The following is a 26,658-nucleotide window of genomic DNA, read 5'->3' as shown; positions in this document are numbered from 1 at the left end:
TCATGAAAAAGTTCCACAGCAATATTATTTACCTACGAAAACATGTTTAACCCCACACGCCCTAGCCTATTAATAACATAGCTGAATAATGATCCCCAGTCAATAAGCTCTAGCTAGATTTAAAGTCTAAGGTACGGACCATTTGATTTGAGGGGGCGGTCTGAGATATTTGCGAGAAAAAATTCTGACCCTGATTTTTGCCTTAAACAAAAATTCTGGCCGTATCTGGATTGAAAACAATAATCTTGTCCACTTTTTTGCTATTAGAAACAAAAATTTCCAACAGAATTATTAAGCATTAAATGAACATGATATAAAAAAACGAGCGTAATTTATTTGGGGCCGGGGGTTTGCATGTAAATCCCATATCTGACCGGAATGTCTGTTTCGTCGAACTGATAAAATGAATACTTTTTTCAAGGCCCGACTGCAACCTGCCTGCTGGGTGTGGCCTTTATGTCTCCATTTGTCGACCGTCATTCATAAATTCGTTGTCATTTCAGACTCATTCGTAGCCTTTGGTTGATTTGGAACCCCTCACTTCCCTTGTTGGGTGAAACATTTCAACCAAACATTTGGATAAAAATTGCTTGTTTGTCTTTCTTAACTCGTGTCGGTCGTATTGTAAATTTCATTGAATAGCCCGGCGTATATCTTATTTACAACAAGAAATCCGTGAGGTTATGCTAACTAAACATACAACAAACGAGAATTTTCCATGTCAATTTTTTACTGACAAGTCCCACATCAAATATATTAGTACATAGCTTTGGATCCATCCAATCATTTTATAATAGACAATTAATGGGGAGAATACGGCATCAAAAATGTCCAACCCTTACACTTTAACTATAAAATATACATCCCCCACGTCAGGAACCGTTAAAAAAGTGCATTTTACACTTATTTTATGTTTTTTAGCCAAAAAAAGGTCCAAAAAATTTTACGCCTAGCTCCGCTCGGCCATCTTTACATACTTCGCCCCCCTTTCCAAAATCCTGGATCCGCCCCTGTAGACATCTGACAATTTGAATAAACTAGTAACCGAACATTTATAATTTGTAACAACTACATATATCAATACAAATGTCACAATTTATAAAATAATAAGATTCACGCTGTAACCTAAATGATAATCTAAATAATGACACGAAATATGTAGATACTGTAAACCAACTTTTTCGCGGATACTTTATTTCGCGTTTAGTCCATTCAAGTACACTTCGCGGTGATTTAATTTCGCGATGTTCAAATTACTTGATGTAGTTAAATATAGATTTTTTTGCAGGTATTTTTGTTATAAATAATAAAAGTATTGATAAATGTTGGGGGAGAGTTGAAATGTTCATGTCTTTGAAAGGGGTTTCTTGAATTTATTTGCTTGTCTTAAGGCGGGGACTTGAAACAAATGAGAGAAATTCCAATGTTTCCTCCCATCTCCCAATGAAAGAAAATGACCAGTCCCTTATAAAGAGCGCCCGATAATCACATAATGTGACATTATGATTTTGATAATTAAATATGAAGTCTTTCTTAAATACAGTTGAAAAATGCATAAAATTCATAATTAATTTCTATTGTATCAAGAAAATTTTAAATGAAAATGAATTGTATAATATTACTTTTGGAAAACCCAAACGTTTTCTTTGTTATTTGAATTGGCACTGTTTTCCCTAATGCAAGAATATTTTAAAAATTCTACAATTAAATTTTTTTTAAAGTCAAATGGAACAAAAGCTAAAAAATAGTGTGTACATATTAAAGTTGAAAGCTCAAAATATACAACAAATATGACCCCTTCTTTCAATATGTAACGTCATACAAATCAAAAGAATAACCCCTGTTAAAAACTTGTCAACAAGAAACCGTCATGCATATTTTTTCTGTGATTGAAGTTTTGTCTATTTATCTAAACAATCAAAAATGTAACATAATCTTGCTTTTCCTCGACCTATTATTATTAAAGGTAAACAAATATACACTCAGGGGCCTCGGTGGCCGAGTGGTCTAAATAGTTACTACTGTAATCGCTAGCCAGTCAACACTGAGGCTGTGAGTTCGAACCCCGCTCGTGCGGGTGCACTCGACTCCAATCTTAATTTACTACGATTGTCAGTTTTCCCATCGAAGGTCGGTGGTTTTCTCCGAGCACTCCGGCTTCCTCCACCAATAAAAACTGGCCGCCACGAAATAGCCCAAAAGCGGTGCTTAAAAGTGGCGTTAAAACACCAAAAATCAAATCAATCAAATATACACTCATATAGTTATTGACAGTTATCGTTTACTGTCTATAAGTTAGAAAAACCTTTCAATCTATTAAAGGACCTCAGGATCTTTAAAGCTGAATCAAATGAACTAGAACATGACATAATCTATGATTTTCATTTTTATCTAATACAACAGTTACAAGACTAGTACAATATTCGCCTTGAATACGGGATAAAGATTTATCTGATATTTACATTGCAACGGGGAATATTCTTGAAGATTATTTAATGCAATACTTATGTGATTACGTTGTTAATGTTAGACCTTGACTTATAATATGAGTTTTAAATCACTAAGTTTGTGATGGATATAGATGTTCACGATTAATATTCGCAAATGATGACTTTTCAAATGAATACGTGGTTTTAGCAAATAATTATACAGTATAGACTAAAGCAATATCGTTGTTTTTTTTAAACCATACATTAAAATTGAATTCTTGCACTTGTATAATTATACACTTCTTTTCGAAAACAGTCAAATCTTTTTTAATCTTACCAACAATTTCAATGAGTCAAAATGAACAAAAACGGCAATAACTATTTTTTTAATTGGTAGAACTATTATCATTTACTATCATTTAACAAAGGAGGATTAAAATACTTGGAGTTATACATGTTACATCTTTTTATGTTTCAGACATACATTGGAGATGTTCTAATTGTAGTCAATCCTTATGAAACAATCCAAAATTTATATAATAATGAGGTGAGTATTTTTCTCAGTTACAAGCTCTGAAAGAAGTAAACTAAAATCAAATTCAACAAAACAAAACAAAACACAAAATATGGAAAAGAAAAAGGCAAAAATATAAAATTACTTTTTGTAAGTCCATAACCGTTAAAACACATTTGTCAAAAAAAATCTTTCTTGACAGTCGTTTTTATTAATATCTTTTTTGTAATGTTAAATAAAAAGTTTGCCTTTTGGTCTACATGATTATATAAAAGTGAATATTCTAATTTCATTTGTTTCCTATATAAACTTTCGATTTGATATCAATTATATAACTTGATTATTACTGTTATTGATTATGGTTTTGGAATCGCAGGATATGCTTATGCGGTCGACGAATTTGGTATTACTGTGACTGAGATCGTTCGACACCCTGTGTCGGTTTGCTTGTTCTTTGAGGTTTTTTTACTGACTTTATCTTGCTACCTTAATCTTTTATAGCAACATGAATATTATAAACTTTCAACCCGAGATCCTCCACATATTTTCTGGACAGCAGAGCAATCATATAGACGTCTACAGGTCGAACAGAGAAATCAATGCATCGTTGTGACTGGTGACTCGGGAGCAGGAAAAACTGAAAGTACTAAACATATATTACAGCATCTGACCAAAAGATCTCCATGTGAAATCACCAGATTAGTCGAGAAGCTTAATCATGTTAGTTCATTATGGACAAATGCTTTTTTTGATGAAGTGAAAATTATATTACACGAGTATACCGCAATTTAGTTTATTCTCCATGTTTATTAGTACCTTTTGGTTAAATAATGATTTGCAATAATCTTTATTTATTCTTTATTTAAGTATCTTATAGTTATAATTACTACTTTAACCCAGCCTACATGTACATGTATGTTTATTTAGTTTTTCGTTAACATTAATTAAACATTTTAATATATCAAATATGAATATAAGTTTTCATATTCAAGAAATTTTATGAAATGATATATCAAAATTAATAGAAATTACACATTCTATACTAATATAACCTATAATGTTAGAAAACTGAAGTTGCAAAAGAAACTTATTATTACCTTGAATATTATACAATGTATATCTAAATTATATCTTGTGAATGGTGATCTACGACTTTTTCAGTCTGATGTGTATTTATGAAAAAAATATTTCATGCATATAGTTTCAATACAGTTAAACTATAATTTTAAGGTCAATCCTTTGGTAGAACTTTTCGGAAATGCTAGTACCTTACTGAACAACAATTCTAGCCGGTTTGGGAAACTAATAGAACTTTCATATGTTTATTTATTCTTTATTTAAGTATCTTATAGTTATAATTACTACTTTTAACCAGCCTGCATGTATGTTTATTTAGTTTTTCGTTAACATTGATTAAACATTTTAATATATCAAATATGAATATAAGTTTTAAATTCAAGAAATTTTATGAAATGATATTTCAAAATTAATAAAACTTACACATTCTATACTAATATAACCTATAATGTTAGAAAACTGAAATTGCAAAAGAAACTTATTATTACTTTGAATATTATACAATGTATATCTAAATTATATCTTGTGAATGGTGATCTACGACTTTTTCAGGCTGATGTGTATTTATGAAAAAAAATATTTCATGCATAAAGTTTCAATACAGTTAAACTATAATTTTAAGGTCAATCCTTTGGTAGAACTTTTCGGAAATGCTAGTACCTTACTGAACAACAATTCTAGCCGGTTTGGAAAACTAATAGAACTTTCATATAATGAAGACGACAAATTAATTGGAGGTGAGAGTGTAGTTTTATATCTATTTTCTTTAAAAACGTGTACAATCAACTCATTGTGTTACTTATATTATTTACAAGATCGGGTAGTATATCGGTTATTTTGTTTTTCCTCTGTAGTTAAAAGTTAAAAAAAGAAATAAAGTACAGTGGTTTACGGAAATACATTGTTTCATGCAAGTCACTGCAAATTATTACATTACAATCAACTTGATAAGATTCTCTTCTTACATCAACTCATTCAGTGAAGATTTAATTACGGAAACATGCATTTACTTATAATGATATATATGTAAATTAAATCATTTATTGTAGGTAAACTCAGAACATTTGTGTTAGAGAAATCCCGTGTAGTTCACCATAAAGCTCAGGAGAAAAATTTCCACATATTTCATGCCTTGTTCAGTGGAAATTATGAACATGACTTACAAGACAAATATTCATTGGAAAGACCAAATGAATACAGGTACCTGATATAAAAGTTTAAATTCAACCAGGACGATCCTGAAGTATAATGAGTTTTACATAGCAATACTTTTTATTATGATGATAACCCTCAGTGTAAATCTAAATTGTTAATGTTTTGTGTTTTGAAGCTATATGTGCAGTTCAGTTTTGTTTCAGTTGTTCTCATTAAGTTCATGAAGTTGGCACCGTAACTTTGTCATGTTTGAGTAAAACCTTTTTTTGTAATATTTATATATGTGTAGTAAACCAATAAATTCGGATTCCTAAACATTTGCGTTAGTTTTCACATTTTATAATGTTTGGGATACGATGGGATTTTGCATATTTGTTTTATTCATTTATAATTGTTTTCCGTATTTTAATAGAATTATGCGTGAAGATGAAGAGATGCTACATTTACACACTGGTATATTTGGGAGTCAAGAAGAAAAACAGAAATATGGAAATAGTTTCTCTCAAGGCTGTAAAATCTTAAAAGAAATAGAATTTACGGAAACGGTATTATAAACTTTAATATTATACAATAAATCTTTGTCGAGATCAAACAATATACTTGTTAAAGTAAATAATGACATATTTTAGTGCAATACATTATTGTCCCACTGAATAATATCTAAAACATAAGAAATAAATGATATAAACATATTGAATATATAAACATTAAAATATGAACTATATATAACTTTATGGGTGTATTTATCAAGATATAAAAAGGAGGAGGGTTCAATTTCATCAACTGGTTAACCACGCTACATTTTCCTGTGCCTGTTCCAAATGAGGTCTTTTAGTGGTTGTAATGATAATTTAATTATTTATAGTTTGAAGCAGTTGCTGTTGAAGGCAGATCTTTAATAGTAGCTGTTTGATAAATATTCACAAATGTTTTGAGCATAGAAGACTTTCTACTGTTGAAGACTGCCTTTTGACCAGTAAATGTCTTTAGTTATTTATGTGGTTTGGTTGTCGTCTCTTTAAAGGATATCTTACATCTTGTATTCATATTATCATTTTTATAATTCATTCAGGAAATATCTCAGATCCTGAGTATTTTAGCAGCTTGCTTACACTTGGGTAATATTGAGTTTGAGGAAGTTGGGGATCAAACGGATGGTGTGGCAGTTCGGGATAATGACTCCTTATCAAACGGTACGCAGAATAAATATACTATGATATTAAGATGATCAACATCAAAATGAGATATTGAGAAATGTTTATATAATATAACTTAGAGATATATGTCTATTAAATTCCAATCGTCGAAAAGAACATTTAATAAACACGATATACAATAAAATGATATAAGAGCCAAATCTTAGAAATGTAGAAGAATATGTGTTATTTCATAAAGAAGCTAACACTTACTTATATTTTTAGCAATCAAGCTACTAGGAATAGAAGATACACATGACAACTGCGATGATATCAATGAAGTTTTTATAAGTCGACCTGTATGTGTTCAAGGTATGTTGACCTGTTTTTTTTTAATGTAAAAAAAGTTAGAGTCATTGTAAAACGAGGAAAGAATACTAGAATAAATACGAAGGATATTTAACTAAACAAGGGGAATTCACTACATGAAAGAGGCAGAAGATACCAAAGGGACAATAACAAATCATATAGCCTTAATTATCACCTATTCTTATTTCTTTTCTAATTTCAGTCACAATATTGGCATAAATAATTTTGTAATTCCGTAACTGGGTGAAATTTACTTGATTTTCGATGATTTCAAACATTTTCCATAAACATTTAAACTATATTTGAACAAGTTACCGTATGTGTGAAAAATTAAAAAAAAATTAATTAATATCTCTGGTAAATGCATGTTAGCTTCAAAGATGAATTTAAGTGGCAAAGCTTAGCTCGGTGATGTGTATTAATACATTACATTTCTATTTCCTTGCAACATTGCTTTTTATCCTTTGTATAATTATTCCCTGTCACAACTGTTTGTCCGTACTCAAAAACATTGCTAATCCAACTAGCGCTGAGAAAGCATAACAATCCGCAATTTGTTCGTCACTGGCAACAAAAAATTCTAGAATATCATTTTTCCCCTTTTATCGCCAAGCGCTAACTGTAAAGGCTAAATCATAAATGAAAAAAAACCCAGACAATACTATGGCTAAAAACGAAAAACGATGAAAAGACAATAAAACAGTCTACACAACTGTGTATATGTTACAGTGAATTTGTAGAATTAGGGATTATGTATAATCACTGGTAACTTTAGTGGTTATATGTAATTACTAAAATTTTCTGGAATTGTGCATAATCACTAGAAAAAATGTCAGGGATTATACATAATAACTGGAATGAAGAGACAATGAATAAAAGTAAAATAATTCATTCTATAAAATCATATTTAAACATTTTTAGAAACATAAATATTAAAATCGTAAGCACAATGTTTAAAACAAATCATTTATTTTTACAAACTACATTGTGAAATTGGATGATATCTACTATGAGGGTTCCTCATTTTTTTATTCTTTAATTTTTTAGATCATTTTCTCTATACTTTATTTATTTTGCCCATTATTCTCTATTCTGTATATTTTAACACACTATTATCATGATTACTCTCTATTCTTATTTTTATTTTCTATTTTTGTCTATTCTTTATTTTTTAGCCCTTTATTTTGCACTGTTTGTCCATTATTCTCTATTCTGTAAACAATTTGCTCTGCTTATCCTTTTTTTTTTGTTGTAACAAAAAAAAACCCCAAAACAACCCTTAGCCTTCACATATCGAATCTGATTTTACTGCACTTTGAAGAGAAATAAAGTGTTCATTAGAAACATCTGAAAGTGCTAAAAAGGTCAATCAGACACATCAAATTGATTCCTTGTGTATTATCTGAGCATAATTTATAGTTTCGTAGTCAGGTATTATGTTTTTGGGGTCTCCCTTTCCACGATCAACATGCGGAATCGGTATCACAGCCTCCTCCAAAATTGTGTTCAATCTGTCAAGCATGTGTTCTGTTTGTGTTTCTGGACGTTAAGTTGCATTTCTTTGCTTAGTTCGAATTCCTTGTTAACTTTCATCCCCTTTGTTTTACAACAATTTACATGATCTGTGCATTTATGTTGGTATTATTAATTTCAATTTAAAATACTTATTTTGTTATGAGTTAATGTGGTTTAACACATTTAAATAGAATATCAGCGGAAACACTGTTCTTTTTAATAAGATTTGATAAATGGACAGGAAATGAAAACTGTCCACTTAAACCATACAGAGGTTTTACATATGATTTATTTGTCTGTATTTGATTTACAAACAGCGAATCTTTGTATTATTGATAATTCCTGAAAACATTCCAGGGAATTTGTAAAATAATTCTTAAAATTTTCAGGGGTTATGTAAAATCACTGGTCATTTTCAGGGATTATATATAATCTAATGATTTTAGCGATTTTGTAAAATCCCTGAAAAAACAGGGATTCTACATGATCCCTGATTATACAAATTCACTGTAACATATATATAACTAATATTCTTATGATTTTTTTCTCATTGTCTTCAGTTTCATAGGAAAAAGTTATCAGCATTATTTATTGTATTTTATCAATAGGTCAGACTACTCGGAAACCGTTGAACCAGATTCAAGCTGCTGATGTGAGAGATTCTATTGTGAAAGCATTGTATTCTGGAGTTTTTAAAGCTATTATTGGTCAAATAAACAAGAGCATCGAAGGCAGCACGTCATCAACTAGGACAAGGTATTTATTAATCGAAATACTTGTTTATTTCAAATATATAATCTTTAAATATAATAAGACATATCCGATATTAAGTTTTGAAAGATGACATTATTGCAAAGACGTATTTGAATAGAAATATGTCGAGTATGATTGGATAGAACATATATCAATGAAGTAGTACTGCTGTAATGGAATGGGCTTCAAGTACAAATTTTTAGTAATTAAATATTGCAATTATTTGAAATCAGAATTAAAAAATAGCTTAGTTACAATTAAGTCATTAACAATACACATGTTTTTGTCAGTCAACATGTCATTGGAATCCTTGATATCAGCGGATTTGAGACTGTTTCAGAGAACAGTTTGGAACAGTTGTTAATTAACATCACCAATGAAAGAATACATCAATATCACCAACAGCAGATATTTGAAATAGAAAACAGAGAGTATGCCAACGAAGGAATACACCTGCCAGCAAACACTTTCAATGATAACACATCAGTTCTTGAACTTATCTTTGGTGTAAGTTATGTATTCTCATTGTTAAGTATCAGTCCATTTAATCGCTTACAAACTGCTACTTAAATATTTTTCTTCTGTAAATATGATATAAAATTGAGAATGGAAATGGGGAATGTGTCAAAGAGACAACAACCCGACCATAGAACAGACAACAGCAGAAGGTCACCAACAGGTCTTCAATGCAGCGAGAAATTCCCGCACCCGGAGGCGTCCTTCAGCTGGCCCCTAAACAAATATATATACTAGTTCAGTGATAATGAACGCCATACTAAACTCTAAATTGTACACAAGAAACTAAAATTAAAAATAATACAAGACTAACAAAGGCTAGAGGCTCCTGACTTGGGACAGGCGCAAAAATGCGGCGGGGTTAAACATGTTTATGAGATCTCAACCCTCCCCTATACCTCTAGCCAATGTAGAAAAGTAAACGCATAACAATACGCACATTAAAATTCAGTTCAAGAGAAGTCCGAGTCTGATGTCAGAAGATGTAACCAAAGAAAATAAAAAAAATGACAATAATACATAAATAACAACAGACTACTTGCAGTTAACTGACATGCCAGCTCCAGACTTCAATCAAACTGATTGAAAGATTATGTCTTCATCATATGAATATCAGGCACAATCCTTCCCGTTAGGGGTTTAGTATCATACCATCATAACATATATGAGAAGAGCATAACCCGTGTCATGCCAACAACTGGTTTTTAAATAAATGTGTTTAGTGCCGATGCAAAGACCCTATAAGTGAATCAATATTAACGCCAAAATATGCAATCTTTAATGACCTGACAACAGTATCGTAACTATATCCCTTCTTAATAAGTCTATTTAAAGGTTTTGTTAGCTTCAGAGGTGAATACTGACATTTTTGTGCTTTATAAAGAATATTTCCATAAAAAATTGGATGTGAAATACCTGAACGTATAAGAAGTCTGCATGTTGAGCTATATTTACGAATGATGTCCTTATACCGATGATAAAATTTAGTAAATGTTTTGACTAGTTTGTGATATCGAAAACCCTGGTGTAATAATTTTTCAGTAATACATAAATTTCTCTCGTTAAAATCTAAAACATTGTTACATACACGAGCGAATCGTACAAGTTGAGATATATAAACACCGTAAGATGGTGACAAGGGAACGTCACCATCTAAAAATGGATAATTAATGATAGGAAATGAAAAATCATCTCTTTTATCATATATTTTAGTATTAAGCTTTCCATTAATGATATATATATCAACATCGAGGAAAGGGCAGTGGTCATTGTTAGTATTAGCTTTATTTAAAGTAAGTTCAACAGGATAAATTATACATACTGAAGTCGTCATTATTGAGAGCCAAAATATCATCCAAATATCTAAAAGTATTATTAAATTTGTGTATCAGATGTTGTTTCGATGGGTCTTTGCTGATTTTTGTCATAAATTGTAACTCATAGCAATACAAAAAAAGGTCCGCAATAAGTGGTGCTCAGTTAGTCCCCATTGGAATTCCGATAACCTGACGATATACGGAATCTCCAAAGCGAACAAAAATATTATCTAGTAAAAATTCAAGGGCATATATAGTATCAAAGCATGTCCAATTGACATAGTTTTTTTGTTTATTGCTACTAAAAAATGACCTAAAAGAGTTTAAACATATATATTCACATTCTGACTTTTTAAATGCCCATTTAATTAGGTGTGTGAATTTTTTCTTAATGAGAATGTGAGGCAATTTGGTATATAGGGTAGAAAAATCAAAACTTTGAACAGATTCAAAATCACCAATATATGCATGTAATTTATCAAGTACTTCCAACGAGTTCTTGACACTACAAAAGTAATTAATTCCACTATTTTCGAAGGCCTTATTTGAACAATTTATTATCAGGTTTTTGATTGTACCAAGTGTACTGGTAAGAAGAATAGACAATTTAGTAGTGGAACAATGGCTTGAAGACGAAATGAATCTATATTTGTAAGGTGTTTTGTGTAGCTTCGGAAGCCAATACATAGTTGGGACTTTCATTGTATTTGGTTCTGCTTGTAAAGCAGTAGCTAAAAGTTTATGTTTGTTACAGATGTCGTTTTCTGAATATGGAGTCAGTTGGAATGTTGGTGAATTGGTGATTTCTTTTTTCAGAACCTCAATGTAAAATTTACGTCAAACAATAATAATATTATAAGCAGCTTTATCGGCCGGGACAAAATCAAATTCCTTGGCTATTTCTTTTAATTTATGTTTGATACGAGAAATAGTTTTATTGTGGTTATTGTTAAGAGTAAAATGTTCTTTAAAATGTTGAATACGTATATATATCTTTATCACTTCATTATGAAAAAAAAAGTAAATAACAGAAGATCTTCAAAGGAAGTAAATTTCCATTGACTGGTATTTTGTTCTGCTTAAAATTTGATGTTTTTTTTTACAATTTCGCAAAAGGAAAACCTTACCTAGAAAAGATTCCCTGAACATTATCAGAATGTTACTGTGTACCTTAAGTTGCAAATTATATCAATGAAGTGAAGGAAGACATATACAGTTTTAAATCTTCAACAAAATTTTCTTATTGATATTATGTCCGGTTAACGGGTGATAACCCAAATTTGAAACATGTTCAATTACCAATTCCATAGTAACGATAAATTCACTCTTGTTGGCGTATCCAAATTCTGTAAAATTAAATTGTCTATATTTTAGAGATATGTACTTTCCTGGACAATTCTGTAGATGCACATAGGTTTGATTTTGTTCATGCATTATGTCTGTTTATATTGTTTGTTTGTACTATCATGCCCTTAGTATTATAAAATTTTCAAGTATGAAAAAAATTTCAAAGTTCCCAAATGCATTTTAAATTGATATTCTGTCCGGTAAACGAGGGATAACCCAAATTTCAAACGATGTTCAATTACCCATTCCAGGTAAAAGGGAGATAACCTAGAGTTGAAACATGTTCCTATGCCAAATTTAATATAAATATACATGTATGTATGATAAGTCACATACTTAAGTTTAGTGAAACTTATGTATAACGTCTGCAGATACTAGAAAATGGTATTAAAATAACGGTTTTTATTATTAATAATTATATTGTGAAGTTCTTAGTGAAGTTACTGAATATTTTAGGTCCTCGTTGCTCTTCAACCTCGTACTTTATTTGACCTTTTTAACTATTTTGATTCGAGCGTCACTAATGAGTCTTTTGTAGAAGAAACGCGCGTCTGGCGTCCAAATTTTATGATGAGTTTATTTACAACAACTGGGTCGATGTCACTGCTGATGGTGTTTTCTCCCCGAGGATATCACCAGTCCCGTAGTCAGCACTCCTGTGTTGACATGAATTATCATTGATCTGGTCATAATTATAAATTAACTGTTCATAAAACTTTGAAATTTTCGAAGTTCTAAGAGTTTTCTACACCAGGAATAGATTACCTTAGCTTTATTTGGCAAAACCTTTCGGAATTTTGGGTCCTCATTGCTCTTCAACTTCGTACTTTATTTGACCTTTTTAAAATTTTTGATTCGAGCGTCACTGATGAGTCTTTTGTAGACGAAACGCGCGTCTGGCGTACAAAAGTTTAATCCTGGTATCTATGAAGAGTTTATTAATAAATATAATTATTGTTTGTTGATTGTGTGCTGCATTTTCAAATACTTTAAATATCATTGCAGTTCAGTTTGTTTCTCATTTCCGCTTTTTTTTGCATTATAGAAACCAGGAGTACTGTCTCTTTTGGATGACCAAATGAAGGTTTTCAGTTCTGATGGGACTTCCCTCGTCGCACAATACAATAAAGAATTTAGAGACAAATATGATGTTTACCAGTCGTCTGGACATAAAATGTCATTCTGCATTGTGCATTATGCTGGACAGGTATTTACCGATTATATGACTTATGAGATCTCTGAATTGTTTTAACAAATTTTGAGGAGATGGAATTTGTTGTCGTTGAAAATATTTATGTAGAATCAAGACAAATATCAAAAGCTGATAATATAGGAAGTGATAAGTTATTGGAAACTTGAATTTTTACAGGCAAACCGATGTTTAATAAATATTTGTTCTGTTACCGTTGTCTCGGCTTGTTTATATTGACCCATGCCGACAACCCTTTAAGTCTTCTGTCGTTAAGCTTTAAAATGGTGTCTGTGCCCATAACATGTACGCCCAATTCTTAATCAACTATTGAAAATAAGATAAAAGATGTGTCGATGTGGCAAAAATACCACAATCAGTATCAAATAAGATGGGTAGTCAACTTTATATGAATTTAGACATGAGTAATTTACCAATGTTCAAATCTCTTAAGTCGATTAAGAAGATACAAATCAAGATAACAAACAAAAACTAAGGGAATGACGTGAACTCTTAAAAAAGTGAGACCGGTTGCATTGACAGGGTTAACTGGATCGAAACTTAAGGATGTTCGCTACTCCTGTTTCTGACTGGTTGTCAGATATTCGGAATCCTCTAGTTTTATCCATGTAATACCATTAAAACTTTTGCCCGCTGACCCCAACTTTTTTTCATTATTTTATCACCTATAGTTTAAAAAGCCGTTTTTAAAAATCTTATAAAATCCTTGCTATTTTTTCATGGTTTATGAAAGAAAAAAGGTCCTTATGTTAAATGTATGAAATATCTAGAGAAAATGATTTCCCGCCACATTTTAATTTGATTATATCTCAAAAACAAGGATACGGACCTTTCATTTTATTCTACTTTTTTAGTTCCTTTAGTTTATTATCCTATCAATTTATTACAGTCTTTTAAAAAGCGTCAGATGACTTGTAACGTAAACAATATTCGTTCATAAAATCATCAGGCACGACAAAAAAAGTGCGGACAATTCTAATTAGAAGACGGAAAAGTTATGGTATTTCCCCCGAAATATCGGATTTATATTTTTATCATATACTATCAAATCTATCATATGAGTTATTACACAAAATGTATATATTCTTCACCAGAACCATGTGCTTGTCTTATATTGTCTGGTGCTTGGGGGTATTTGGATTGTATACAAAAGTTATGCCCAGTACTTAATCAATGCATATTACAGTTAAATGGAAGATTGTCTTTACAGTTGGGTCAGGGATAACACTAATTATGAGTTGGACGTCTTGTAATATCGTTTTTATTCCAAATAGGTGAAATATAGCGCTAGAGAATTTCTAGACAAGAATAGGGGAACTGTTCCAGAAAGAATAAAGGAAATATTTACAGATAGAAGTGATTACTATATTGTCAGTGAATATTTTGATACACAGGACTCATTTTTGACTCACCGGTATGTATACCCTAATGACAACTACGTGAATGTCCGTTATGTTTTAGATTGAAACACGACAGAACTGAAACTAATGCATAGCTTTTAGACGGTAAAGAATAAGATGACTTAGTTTTCATTTTTGTTCTATTTTTTTTTAGCCTTTTCGAATTCAAAATTCAATGAAGTCAATCTTTAAAGTGCTTTACACATACTTATGCTCGTAAATCATTTTGCAGGGGTTCCAGAGAGACTATGTCAAAGAGACAGGCCAGAGAAATTGGCAAAAGGTATGTGTATATAAATGTTGCTGTTTGCCTCAATTGTCATGCTAATGATTAATTTTTATTTTGATATTCAATCCGCTTTTTCTGTTTTCTTATTTCTTTGTTTGCATTTACTTATATATAATGTATGTTAACTGTTTTATATATATAGATCGTAGAAATATGACACGATCTGTTCTGTACTTACCATTTCGCGTATAAATATCAAACCAGTTGTTTTGAACTATCAAATTAGTAATTCTTATTGTGAATAAAAAGAGATGAGCGTCACACATTAGAGATTGATATATTGAAGGTTTACGTTTACATAAACTTCAATATAAAAAAGTTTATACATATTAAGGTCACTAGAAGATAAGCAATGCATAAAATAAGTAAGGTCTAAAAAGTAGGTCAACCAGGATGAAAGGCTGAAATTTTGACTCCGACTTGAAAATGAGAGTATTTTGGATGGAGTCAGACACTTTACCTTGCAACAAACCACCAATGCACCATTGAAAAGGTTGCTGAAAATGATATTTCACATGACATTCTCTCTACATGAGACACCATATTAAATGTCAAAGTAAAAATATCCAGATCGCACATTTATAGAGTTGAAATAGTTTAAAGAACTCTGAAATCGGAATATAATTTTATTTTGATTTCTGACGTATTTCTTTTAAACCAATTTACTTAAAACTGCAGATACAATAAAACTGTGAAAAAATCTGAAGACAGACAACAGTCAAGACCAACGAACAGTGCAGCCTGCCAATACAGGGTAAGAATGCATATTAATTGATAATACTACTTGCGCACATAAGTATGGATAAATCTATTTAACACTATGCTTTTGACAAATACGTCTATTAATTATGCAGGTAAAAGGTATTTCATTATTGTGCTTTAATCTAATTTGCAACGTCTTATAGTCCATTGACCGTTAAATGTCCCACCAGATATTGTTGAATATATTCGATGAATGCTATTATTTAAATTTTAATGTGTTTGAAAGAAAAAGATAAAGATGTTAATTGTAATAGAATTATTTTTTATCTTATTTATTTATCTATTTTAGACATCCTTGACTTGCCTCGTTGACATATTAGCCGATGCTAGGCCGCTTTTTGTCCGGTACAGTATTTACTTTTCCTATTTTATTCATTTGAAATAAGAATGTTTATGGATGATGTGTTTAAACGTAACAATGGCATGTAAGAATACTTAATATGATCTTTAAATCGGTCCTATTCTGAAGCTCCAAATTTTGCATTTGTCTTATATTTAACATAGCAATTTTATCAGTTTTAAACTTTAGTTAAGCAATGTTAGGGTTTTAAGCTGTTGGAAAGTCATTAGAGCATACATTGATATACTTTCGATTGAGAAAATATCTAAATACTTATATTATAACATGTTCGAATTTGCAGCTGTATCAAATCAAATGACAACCAACAGGCTGGAAATTTCGATGAAAAGGTTGTATTAAATCAGCTGCAAAGTGCCGGAATAGACGATGTTACTAGAATAAGAAGAGATGGATTTCAAAGTAGAATGCAGTTCGACAAATTTCTGGAAATGTACGTTCACCTAAAAATAAAAGGCAGTATTTTATATTTACCTTTGATGGAAATGTCATAAATGAAATGTAAAACATAAAAATATATACTTTTTATATTGTTGCCTGTTTTGAAATAGCATAATCTCACACACTTTCAGTGAAAAATGGAGACATATGCCCAACGATGTTTATTGAGTATAAGAAAAAAGTAAAGAGATTACATTACAAATTTTTCTCTACATTCAGAATTTTTATAACGGTAGTTAATTTCTATCATATATTCAATAAAAGGAAAAAAAGTTGACTTATTCAAAATATGCATGTGAAATAGTGAAGAATCATCATTTAAACTTTAGAATTTTACTTTGCACCGAGAAGGAGGAACAATTACATATGACTACTAAAAGCAATTCTGAGCACTTCAATAGAAATAACGTAAAGACATACAGATTGGGAGAAAAATAGTTTAATAGATTGTGCAGCAATACATAAATTTATCTTCCCATTCCTATCTTAGCTGACTCATAGATAGTACAGATGAACGACACACCAGAAAAATGTGCTCTGGTATTTAGATGTTTAGTATGATTTGTATTATCCAGATGCTATGGAGTGTTTTCATAGTTCATGTTAGTTGCTGTTTCAATTTCAATTAAAGTTGTCTTTGTCAATATAACAATCTATCAATAAAATGCTGATCAGACGATATAGATTAAACAAATGAATTGTCCAATTTTATAAAAGACTAGCAACATCGTTACACAAAAGACGTAACTACTACCGTATTGTTAACCTATATTGTAGGTGTCAAATATTTCTAGATTGTACCATAATACCAGAAGGTACAAACCAGAAGCAAACAGTAGAAAACATATTACAGGCTTGTAAACTCGACAAAGACTCTTACAAAATAGGTCGAACAAAGGTAGTTATACAAGTTGAGCTAACGAAAATATTTAAATAAATAATTCTTATTTACTTTATAAAGATATCTTTAATAAAGTAACATCCATATTCTACCTAATAAAACAATCACTCCGATAAGTCATATTCAGCGAGCGAATGATTACCGTTTGTCTTATTAAATGCATTGCATACACATTCATTAAGATGGTGTTCGTTAATTAACAACTGATTCTATGAAAAAGATTAATTGAACAGTCTCTGAAATTTTAAATGATTGACAATATAGAAAGGCAATATTTGAATCATAAACAATTTCTTCAAAGCAAAGAACCTAAATTACATGTTAATTGCAGATAATTTTTTCGTTAAGGTGTTTATGAAAGGACACGTCGTAGAAAGAATTATCAAGGAAAAGACGGAACTAATGCAGGTTTGTTTTTGACGAGACAAAAATATAAACAATATGTATATATGTAAAAATGTTAAATTGAGAAATAAAATTCGGACTGAATTACAGAAAATTAGTATCCGGTCTTTTATCGGCGTTTGAAACTCATAAGGAAACTGATCATTTAATAGGAATTCACACTGAAATAATTCGCTAATCGTTATGTGATATTTCTTCGAATATAAATCTTGTTTATAGATACATATACGTAGGTCAAAATATAATGAATTTTTCAGATGTTAATTCAGGTTTAAAAAAAAACAAACATGTATTAAAATACAAAATATAAGAACAAACGCCAGCAACCACATTTCCCTTGACCATAGTGTACTCAGTAATAGTAAGAGACTCTATTTTTGATCTCCTTTTATGATCAGTGTAAAAGAGAAGGTATGATAAGAGACATGATTTGGCCCTTGAAATTGTAGAACTAGTAAACGTACTCGAGCCTTATAAAATAAAGTTAATTATATTGATATATGAATATGTTAATATAATCTAGACACTTTAGTGAAGAGAGATCACTTGTGATGTCATTATAACGCCATTACCATGTCGAAATAATTTACAAATTGATCTTAAATGGCCATTTGACGCTTATTTTTATTTGTTAAAATAAGTACGAGCAAAAGCTTTACTCAAGTAGATATTTCACACACATTGACATCACTGTAAAATACATTTTGTAGCAACATATCTTTTTGGGTGAAGCTGTTGCTCATATCTAAATATTAATGACAAGATCTCAAAATGAGGCTACTATGGCAGTTTTTGGTGTTTTGCACTATATCTAAGAAGTTTGAGGCCCTCGTCTTAATATATTAGACAGAATTCAAAAATATAAATACTGATGTCCGACAGACTAATGTCTGATGGATGTTATTTGGTAGTTTTATGATACATTTAAATTTTCGAGTTCAAGGGGTAAAAAAACAATTGGCTTTACCAAACCTTCTTCTTTTGTTTATGGTATGCCTTATGTCAGGTTGACACCTTGTTAATTCATGTTCTTAATAGTTGAGACATGTGTAGCATAATTCCTGTGAAATACTCTCTTTCTAAAAACTAACCCTTATCGTTTGATTTTGATTTCGAGGTCAAATGAATGACATACGAAATATTGTTATACTGTCATCCTTTACATAAAAAGGGGCATTAGCTGCTAAATTCATGATCACCGATTTGACTGAAAGTCTCAAACATGATTCATAACATACTAAACCTTATATCCGAATTAAAAAAAAAGTCCAAAAGAAACAATTAACAATGCATAGACTCGATATAATGTATCAGCATTCCGTGTGAATTTTAGACTAGACGCCATCTAATTAACCATCGAGATTACCTCCGAAGATTGCCGATAGTCATTCGACCCGATATAAACATATATATATATATAAATATAAATTATATATATATATATAAATATAAATAGACTGAGAAGCACGTGGAGATGTGTAATTACGATTGATTAAGGTCTGTTTGATTTCCTGTTATAGATTTAAATATATAAAACATGGTTTTACCTGGATATGAATGATTTCTTGTGGGCCGAATCGGTCAAATATTTTTTTTATGGTGGATCCCTTGTTTCACTTTTCAATGTTGACATTATTTTCTTATTAATAACTGAACACGCTAAGGGAATGCGTAGCCCATCCTCAGCTAAAGCTCAAGTTAGGGTTACATTAATACGGGTTCAACTGAGGTTGAATTATTAACTTGCAAGTCAATAATACATTTGCGATGTTTTCGATCTTATTTTGAACAAATTGAACCAAATTGAATGCTAATAGCGAAATAGTATTTCATTATTCCGCTTTTATAACTGTTTGAAACAAAACAAAATTGTATTTACATTTTTTGTCTTAATGACAGCTAATAATAATAATTAACAATATATATTTGAATAATAAGATGTAACCTGAAAGCGACATAACATACTTTTTTATAAACAATCGTCTTATGAATTTTGTTAAATAAAAAAAACAAAATAAATGGTGCAATTCGGAACATTTCAATATATAAAATTTATCTATGGGATTAAGTGCGTTTCCTTTTAAACGAATTGTTTAGAAAATATTGACTGTTAAATCAATATATATAGATATACTGTTATCAATGAAATAAAAAAGTTTCAAACAAAAGTTTTAAAAATAATAATAGTATTAAAATCACAAATTGTTTTCTATGCAATTTTCTGATTTATATTTTGTCAGAAAATAGAATTGTAAAAAAGCTCATCATGCTCATGAAAGACACAAAGTTTCTAACTAAGTACGCCAGACATGCGTTTTGTTACAAAGACTCAAGAGTGGCGCATTAGAAAAACAACTGGAATGCATAAATAATAACGAAGTTTGAGAAATTTAAACCCAACAATTATGACCAGTAAATGAAATCCCTTACATATATTTGTTCTTCCACCAAAGTGATATTGGCCTATCTTATCTATAACTAATGAGAAGCTCTTCTCATTAGCTTTTTGTTACCTGCATATTAGAACATGAAAATATTAACACGATTTTTATTAAGACGATAATGGTTACCCGAAAAGGACATATCATGTGCAACTTCTAAATACAATGTTTTGTTCAATTTGATAAAAAAAAAAAGTGTGCGGTACCAAGCGAACATTCAAAACTCCTAATTCAAAGGGAATATAAAAAGGTATAAAAATATGTCCATTAATTTACGATGCCCCAGTCGTTGCTGCTGCCGTAAAAGTAGCATTGTCTTCAGTAACTTTATTTTAGGCAAGAGAAAAATCAATGGTCTACGATGGAAACGTTAGGCAATCGATAGTAGGTTATTTGTTGACATAATATTAATTACGACAAAACATAAATGCTCATTATATTGAATATACTCATTGTACTACTTATATTATTTAAAGAAAAGAAAGGAGCAAATAATAAAACAAGAAAGAGCAAAAAGAGGAAGGGAACAAACAAGACTAACGGAAATAGAACAATCACATAAAGATCCGCTTGTCACACAGAATTCACGAAACAGTACGACAATTTACACAAGAACTGGTGATATTCCAATGCAGCACATGCCTAGTACTACGGTTCAAGATGATACACCAGAAACACAGTCTGTCAATAGTTTTCCTCCAACATATATTGATGTAGAAAATCAAAACAGAAGAAACGAAAATAAGAGATGGTAGGATTGCTTAAAATTTAAGTGTAATGTACAAAAGATGTTGGGTTAAAAAAAACGAGGAAAACATAGTCTATAGAAGGAAAAAACAATATTTAAGTGACATACACTTGTAAATGGGAAGAAATTCGTGTTGTGTCATGTGTTCACAATATGTTAAAAGTAAATGTTAACAATTGTAAAAAATAGTTTGGTAATTGTATACAATGTACATGTTGTCTAAAACTTTGTATATTAACCCACAAAAACCCCGTTGCATGAAAGTATGGCAAACCAAAAGCATAGAACCCATAAATATAACCCGTAAATATAGTGATTAAGTAGTAACGTCCATTTTGTGAGCTGTAATAACAAATCCGCAAAACATACAGATGAAGAACGAAGACAAACGGTACCTGTTTAATGCGTTTCTGATACATTTATGTACGTCACATGTTTATATTCCGGTTCCGATTACATTTATCAGTTTAATTTCCGAAAAAGCAATCTGTCATAGTTTTTTAATTAAAAAAACAAAAGACTATATTGAACATTGTGTTATAAGGTATAAATGCATAGTTGTGAATACATAAGATAAATAGATGATATGATGGTCGTAGAATTGTTTACATTCGAAAACGTTGGAATTTCTTTAAATGATTAGATTTTTTATAAGAACCTTTGTTATAAAATCATACAATGATTATTATGGCTTACTCTCTAGGGCATGGGATGCATTTAGAAATACTGAAAGAGATTTCGAAGGCTGTGTAGAAGTGGAAGAATATTTCTTAAAGTTCTGTCGCTTTTTGATGTGTGTTGGATTGTTAGTTGGAATTACAGCAAAAGGTGTTGCTACCATTCTAATCCCGCTGCTCCTGGCGTCACAGTTGAAAACAGAAAATGTAAGGAATAAATAATAGTGACATTTCACAGACAAATACATGTTGCAAAAACGTTCAGAGACCAAATCTTGGAAAAGTACACGCACACATGTTTGATTTGATTGTACATTGGTATTGTTACCCTGATAATAAAATGGGGTTTAAGGTTGCCTTAAAGGTAGGCGGAAGCTTCGTTTCGACACACAAACAAACAAACAATTTAAAATTTAAAAGTTAAAAGTTATCAATATAATATATATTTTGGTTTGTATAATCGATTCTAAAATGCTGTGAATATTTCTTTAATAATAATTATATATATATATAATTGATTAAAATGTCGAGATCAACGGAATGCGACAATAAATGAAATTAGAAATAAACTTTCTGAATGTGTTTTTTTCAATAAATAAAAAAAAGCATTACAAAATACATTTTTGATGCAAAAGATGCATCTTTGGTTTGTATAATCGATTCTAAAATGCTGTGAATATTTCTTTAATAATAATTATATATATATATAATTGATTAAAATGTCGAGATCAAATATGCATCGAATCTTTGTGGATGATACTAACGGAATGCGACAATAAATGAAATTAGAAATAAACTTTCTGAATGTGTTTTTTTCAATAAATAAAAAAAAGCATTACAAAATACATTTTTGATGCAAAAGATGCATCTTTGGTTTGAATAATCGATTCTAAAATGCTGTGAATATTTCTTTAATAATAAATATTCATTATTGTATTTAGAACGTTTTAAAGGAGGATGGTCAAAAGTCTTACGCTTTGACACAACTGATTCTTTGTTACTCAACACCAATTGCCTTAACCTTTATACAGTCTATGTTTAAAGTGTGTTTTGGGAGAGCAAAAAACATTGGATGGAAGTACTTTTTACCAGTAAGTATTTATCAAAATATGTTGTTAATGCTAAGTCTAAGATTATACGCTATTGGCATCCATTCTTCAAATATTATAATGGAGTAAAACGATTGATATTTACATGAAACTATAACGACATTGTAAACAATTCTGTATTTTTTTTTTTTAATTTTAATTTGTCTTTGTATTGAGTATTGCAATGACTTTCAAGGGACTAAATTGTATACTGGAGGAAAAGCAATATACTATTAAACAGTGATACATTTTGTAGATATACCATATACTTCCCTTTAGTTTTAGAAAGTTTTGAATATTAGTATTTTTTCTAAAATCAAGTAAACGAAAAAAAGAATTTGATAGCGTTCTTTATTTTATCTTAAATTTATCTATTTATCTATAGGTATTAATATTGGAAAGTTCAGAGGCGTGTGGAACAGCCTACCTGTTGTTCAAGGTTTTTCATAACCATTCCATGACATCGGGAATTACTCTTGTCATGTCATCATTTACGCTTCCGTCAATTCTGAACATTTTAAAACAAATTGCATTAGCAAGGAATAGACAGAAATTCGAAATACGGCTGTCAAGTGTCAGCATAGCGGTAATAGCAATGCTAATTCAATGTGGAGTCGTAGTTTGTGCGATCGTTATACCGAACATAGTGTTTAGCGATACAATTTCAAATCAGATCTATTATACTACACAAGAGAAAATCTTTCTCGTAGCAAGTTTAGTTGGAATTTCAATGGGATACTGTCAAAATTTTCTGTTTTGTAACTTGAAAATTGGATCCTTCAACTTAAAAATAAAAGACTGGAGAATAGCAGTGGACAAAGCAAGACCAAAGATAAATTTGAAAATGTGCATCATAAAAGTGGGTATATTTTTATTGATGGCACAATTGTTGGTGCCAGATATAGAGATATTTAGGATTAATATATATTTAAATGACGCTTTTCTTGACAAGATTGAGGAAAATTTAAATGACACTTTTCTTGACAAGATTTTTAACATCTTTAAACACCATAAGTTAATGTTCATATATATTTACTGTGCCATTTTCGCTTCCTATGAAGGTGTACTCGCTTGCAAATTACACATGCAGCGGATATCATTCTTTATTCCATTGGCGTTAGTGCCACTTGGGTGTTTTGGTGGAGTTATAGGATTCTGCTATAATTGGCCAGAGGACAGTAATATGTTTGGGTTAGCTGTTTCCTGTCCAAGTGTTGACATGAAAAGTCTATCTATGTGGATCGGATCTAGTATTGGATTGTGGGTATCTGTTCTATTTTTGACATGGTATGTTCTATTTCCACAGTGCCACAGGATGGAACGAGACCAAAGGTATTAACTACGTTTTTTATACGAACGAATGACTTGTATTTAGAAAAATTATTGAACAAAGAGTCAAGGGCTACATATATGCATTTCATAAATTTTACCTTAAAAGTTAGTAAGTACGCATATTTAGTAAAAGAGACAAAATAAAGAGTCATCTTTATCAAGTTAACATGTTTTGATGGCTTTAAAAATAAGTTTTAAGTAAAAAGAGGAAATATAAACGAGAAACAAACATTATCTTTTGTCTTTACTTGGTAGTAGAAGGCATTTTATATCCGTTACATTTGAAGCTCTTTTAATTTCCTACAATGTTTCTCTCTAGGTTATTTGTATTTACAACTAGAGATAATTTCTTCTCATCTCTTGGATTGCTGATGAAAAGGAAAGATGATACGGTTGAACATCAACTTCTCAAACATGCAAAATTTAAACCTGTCTTTAACAAAGGAAATGCAGACGAAAATGAACTGTTTGTGAATGAAAATAGTATGGAAAGAGAAGAGCGAAGGAACAAAAAACAGAAAGCCAGACCGTATATTTACATATGTGGAACAATGTGGCATGAAACAAGACAGGAAATGTTGCAACTCCTCAAATCATTATTCAGGTTTGTTTAATGAATCGTTTGTTGTAATTCATATTTTACAAAAGTAGGAACTAGTTTTCAAGTGGCAATAAATGCCATACTACGAAGATAGACAGACAGCACCATGACAAAAGAGACTTGCATACGAAAAACAGTTAACAAAACACTTCACAGAATAAAAAAGATTGACCATCACCAACCCAACCAAAAACCGTGAATCAAGTCTATTGCTCCGAAAGAATCGATTTATGTTTTACCTTCATCAGGTTACTCCAGATTAAACATATTTGGTGATACATCGAACGACAGAGGACTGGAATATGTCTTGTTCAACTATACGACATTACAATATTTATAGACTATTAGTACATGCAAAGTCTTTGTTCGTAATACCGATTATAGAAGTGTGAAGTGAAACATTGGTTTTCATAGATAAAAGATTGACGAGACCGTTATTAATTAAAAGAAAGACAAACGTTCCAAAAACTAAATTACATAAATACAACACAGTTAACTAAATCGGTCGGCGGTATGGACACGTCATCCTACAAGCTGTAATTGTGAGAGCTAGTACATCAAATATTAGACTCAGTGTATTGCTTTGTTTCGTAGAAGTTAATATTCATGCGTGCATTCAGGAGGTTTCCCTTAAGGTACAATTCTCTACGATGCAACCCCTTGTTGATGGAAACAAAACAAATAGAAAACAAATTTAACATTGTTATTTAATTCAAACAAAAATATGTCATAACACCTTTAATTTTGTAGCTTACAACTGTTGTTATTTTTTTCAGGTTGGATTTTTACCGGAGTAAATATAAGCTAGCAGAAAAAATGTTTAAAGTAGATGTTGATTACTTTGAACACGAAAGTAAGTATGTCGTTTTTAAAATGACGAGTATAGTTTTGTTAGAATAAATATCTATATTCAAGTCATTCATGTAAATGTTGTTTTCTTTTATATGAATTAATACACGTAATCTATATGCAGCCTTAAATATACCCTTCATTTTTTTCAGTTCATTTGATTTTTGATGACGCATTTGAAACTGATAAAAAATCTAGGCAAAGATTACCAAATAAATGGGTAAAACAGCTGGTAGAATGCATGGAAGAGGCATCAACGTAAGCTTTATGATATAACCTTTTCATAGTTTTAAAGAAATTTTATTTTTCTCAAATCTGTAAACTAACATAAAAGAGGTCTGAAGCAATGTTGGCATTTGACAATTAGTTTTTTTCTCTTTTCCACAAACATAATTATTGCGTTGAGCGCAGATTTATGAAGTGTTTTTCAAATTCATTGACGATTTGGCTTTGCAGAATAAAACCGAAAGGTTTGACAAATGGAGTCGACTTTTGTCTTACGTTAAAGATTGTAAGTTGCCCTCTTAATTTTAATTTTGGGTTTATCGTGTTTTCGTGTAGTTTCATTGACTTGTAGGTTTAATATTCTAGCTTTTCATTCATATTTGATTCTTTATATCTGTATTTTCTTAAATTAAATTGTATTCCTAACTCAATCGGAATGATTCATGGATTTATTTATTTTCAATGACACAGATCAGTCGCAAGGGGCCGCCTGAAATGGGATACTAAGCCAACAAAAACAACTACACCATATGGGGGACGATTGAATTGGACCATGCCAGGGGGAACAGAAATGACGATTCATTTGAAAGATAAAGAGAAAGTCAGACACCGAAAACGAAGGTCACAGGTATAATCATTCAATGGGTTTCATCTGCTTCTAATACATTAAAATATTGAAGATACCAATGTGGTAATAGCAAATTAGTCAAAGGACAGACATTGACATTGGCAAAAGGAAAACACGAAACGCATAAACACAATTCGACAAAACACCACAACGGAAATAGAATTGAGCCACACAAA

General features: G+C 30.7%; 1 protein-coding gene and 1 long non-coding RNA gene across 2 annotated transcripts; both read left to right on the top strand.

The window, feature by feature from the left end:
- The first annotated feature begins 2,971 nt into the window (after positions 1-2,971).
- On the top strand, positions 2,972-5,729 carry LOC127738011 (myosin heavy chain 95F-like). Its single transcript, XM_052249024.1, has 4 exons — positions 2,972-2,976; positions 4,702-4,757; positions 5,070-5,220; positions 5,588-5,729. The coding sequence occupies exons 1-4, from the start codon at positions 2,972-2,974 to the stop codon at positions 5,727-5,729; spliced, it is 354 nt and encodes a 117-aa protein (XP_052104984.1).
- A 19,845-nt stretch (positions 5,730-25,574) lies between these two features.
- On the top strand, positions 25,575-26,476 carry LOC127724454 (uncharacterized). The gene is made up of 3 exons (XR_007992517.1): positions 25,575-25,633; positions 25,782-25,887; positions 26,326-26,476. It is a non-coding gene; the product is annotated as an uncharacterized LOC127724454 (long non-coding RNA).
- Positions 26,477-26,658: the final 182 nt, after the last annotated feature.

Source organism: Mytilus californianus, unplaced genomic scaffold (assembly GCF_021869535.1).
Source record: "Mytilus californianus isolate M0D057914Y unplaced genomic scaffold, xbMytCali1.0.p SCAF_1, whole genome shotgun sequence".
NCBI lineage: Eukaryota > Metazoa > Mollusca > Bivalvia > Mytilida > Mytilidae > Mytilus > Mytilus californianus.
This window is presented reverse-complemented; position numbering and strand designations above follow the sequence as displayed.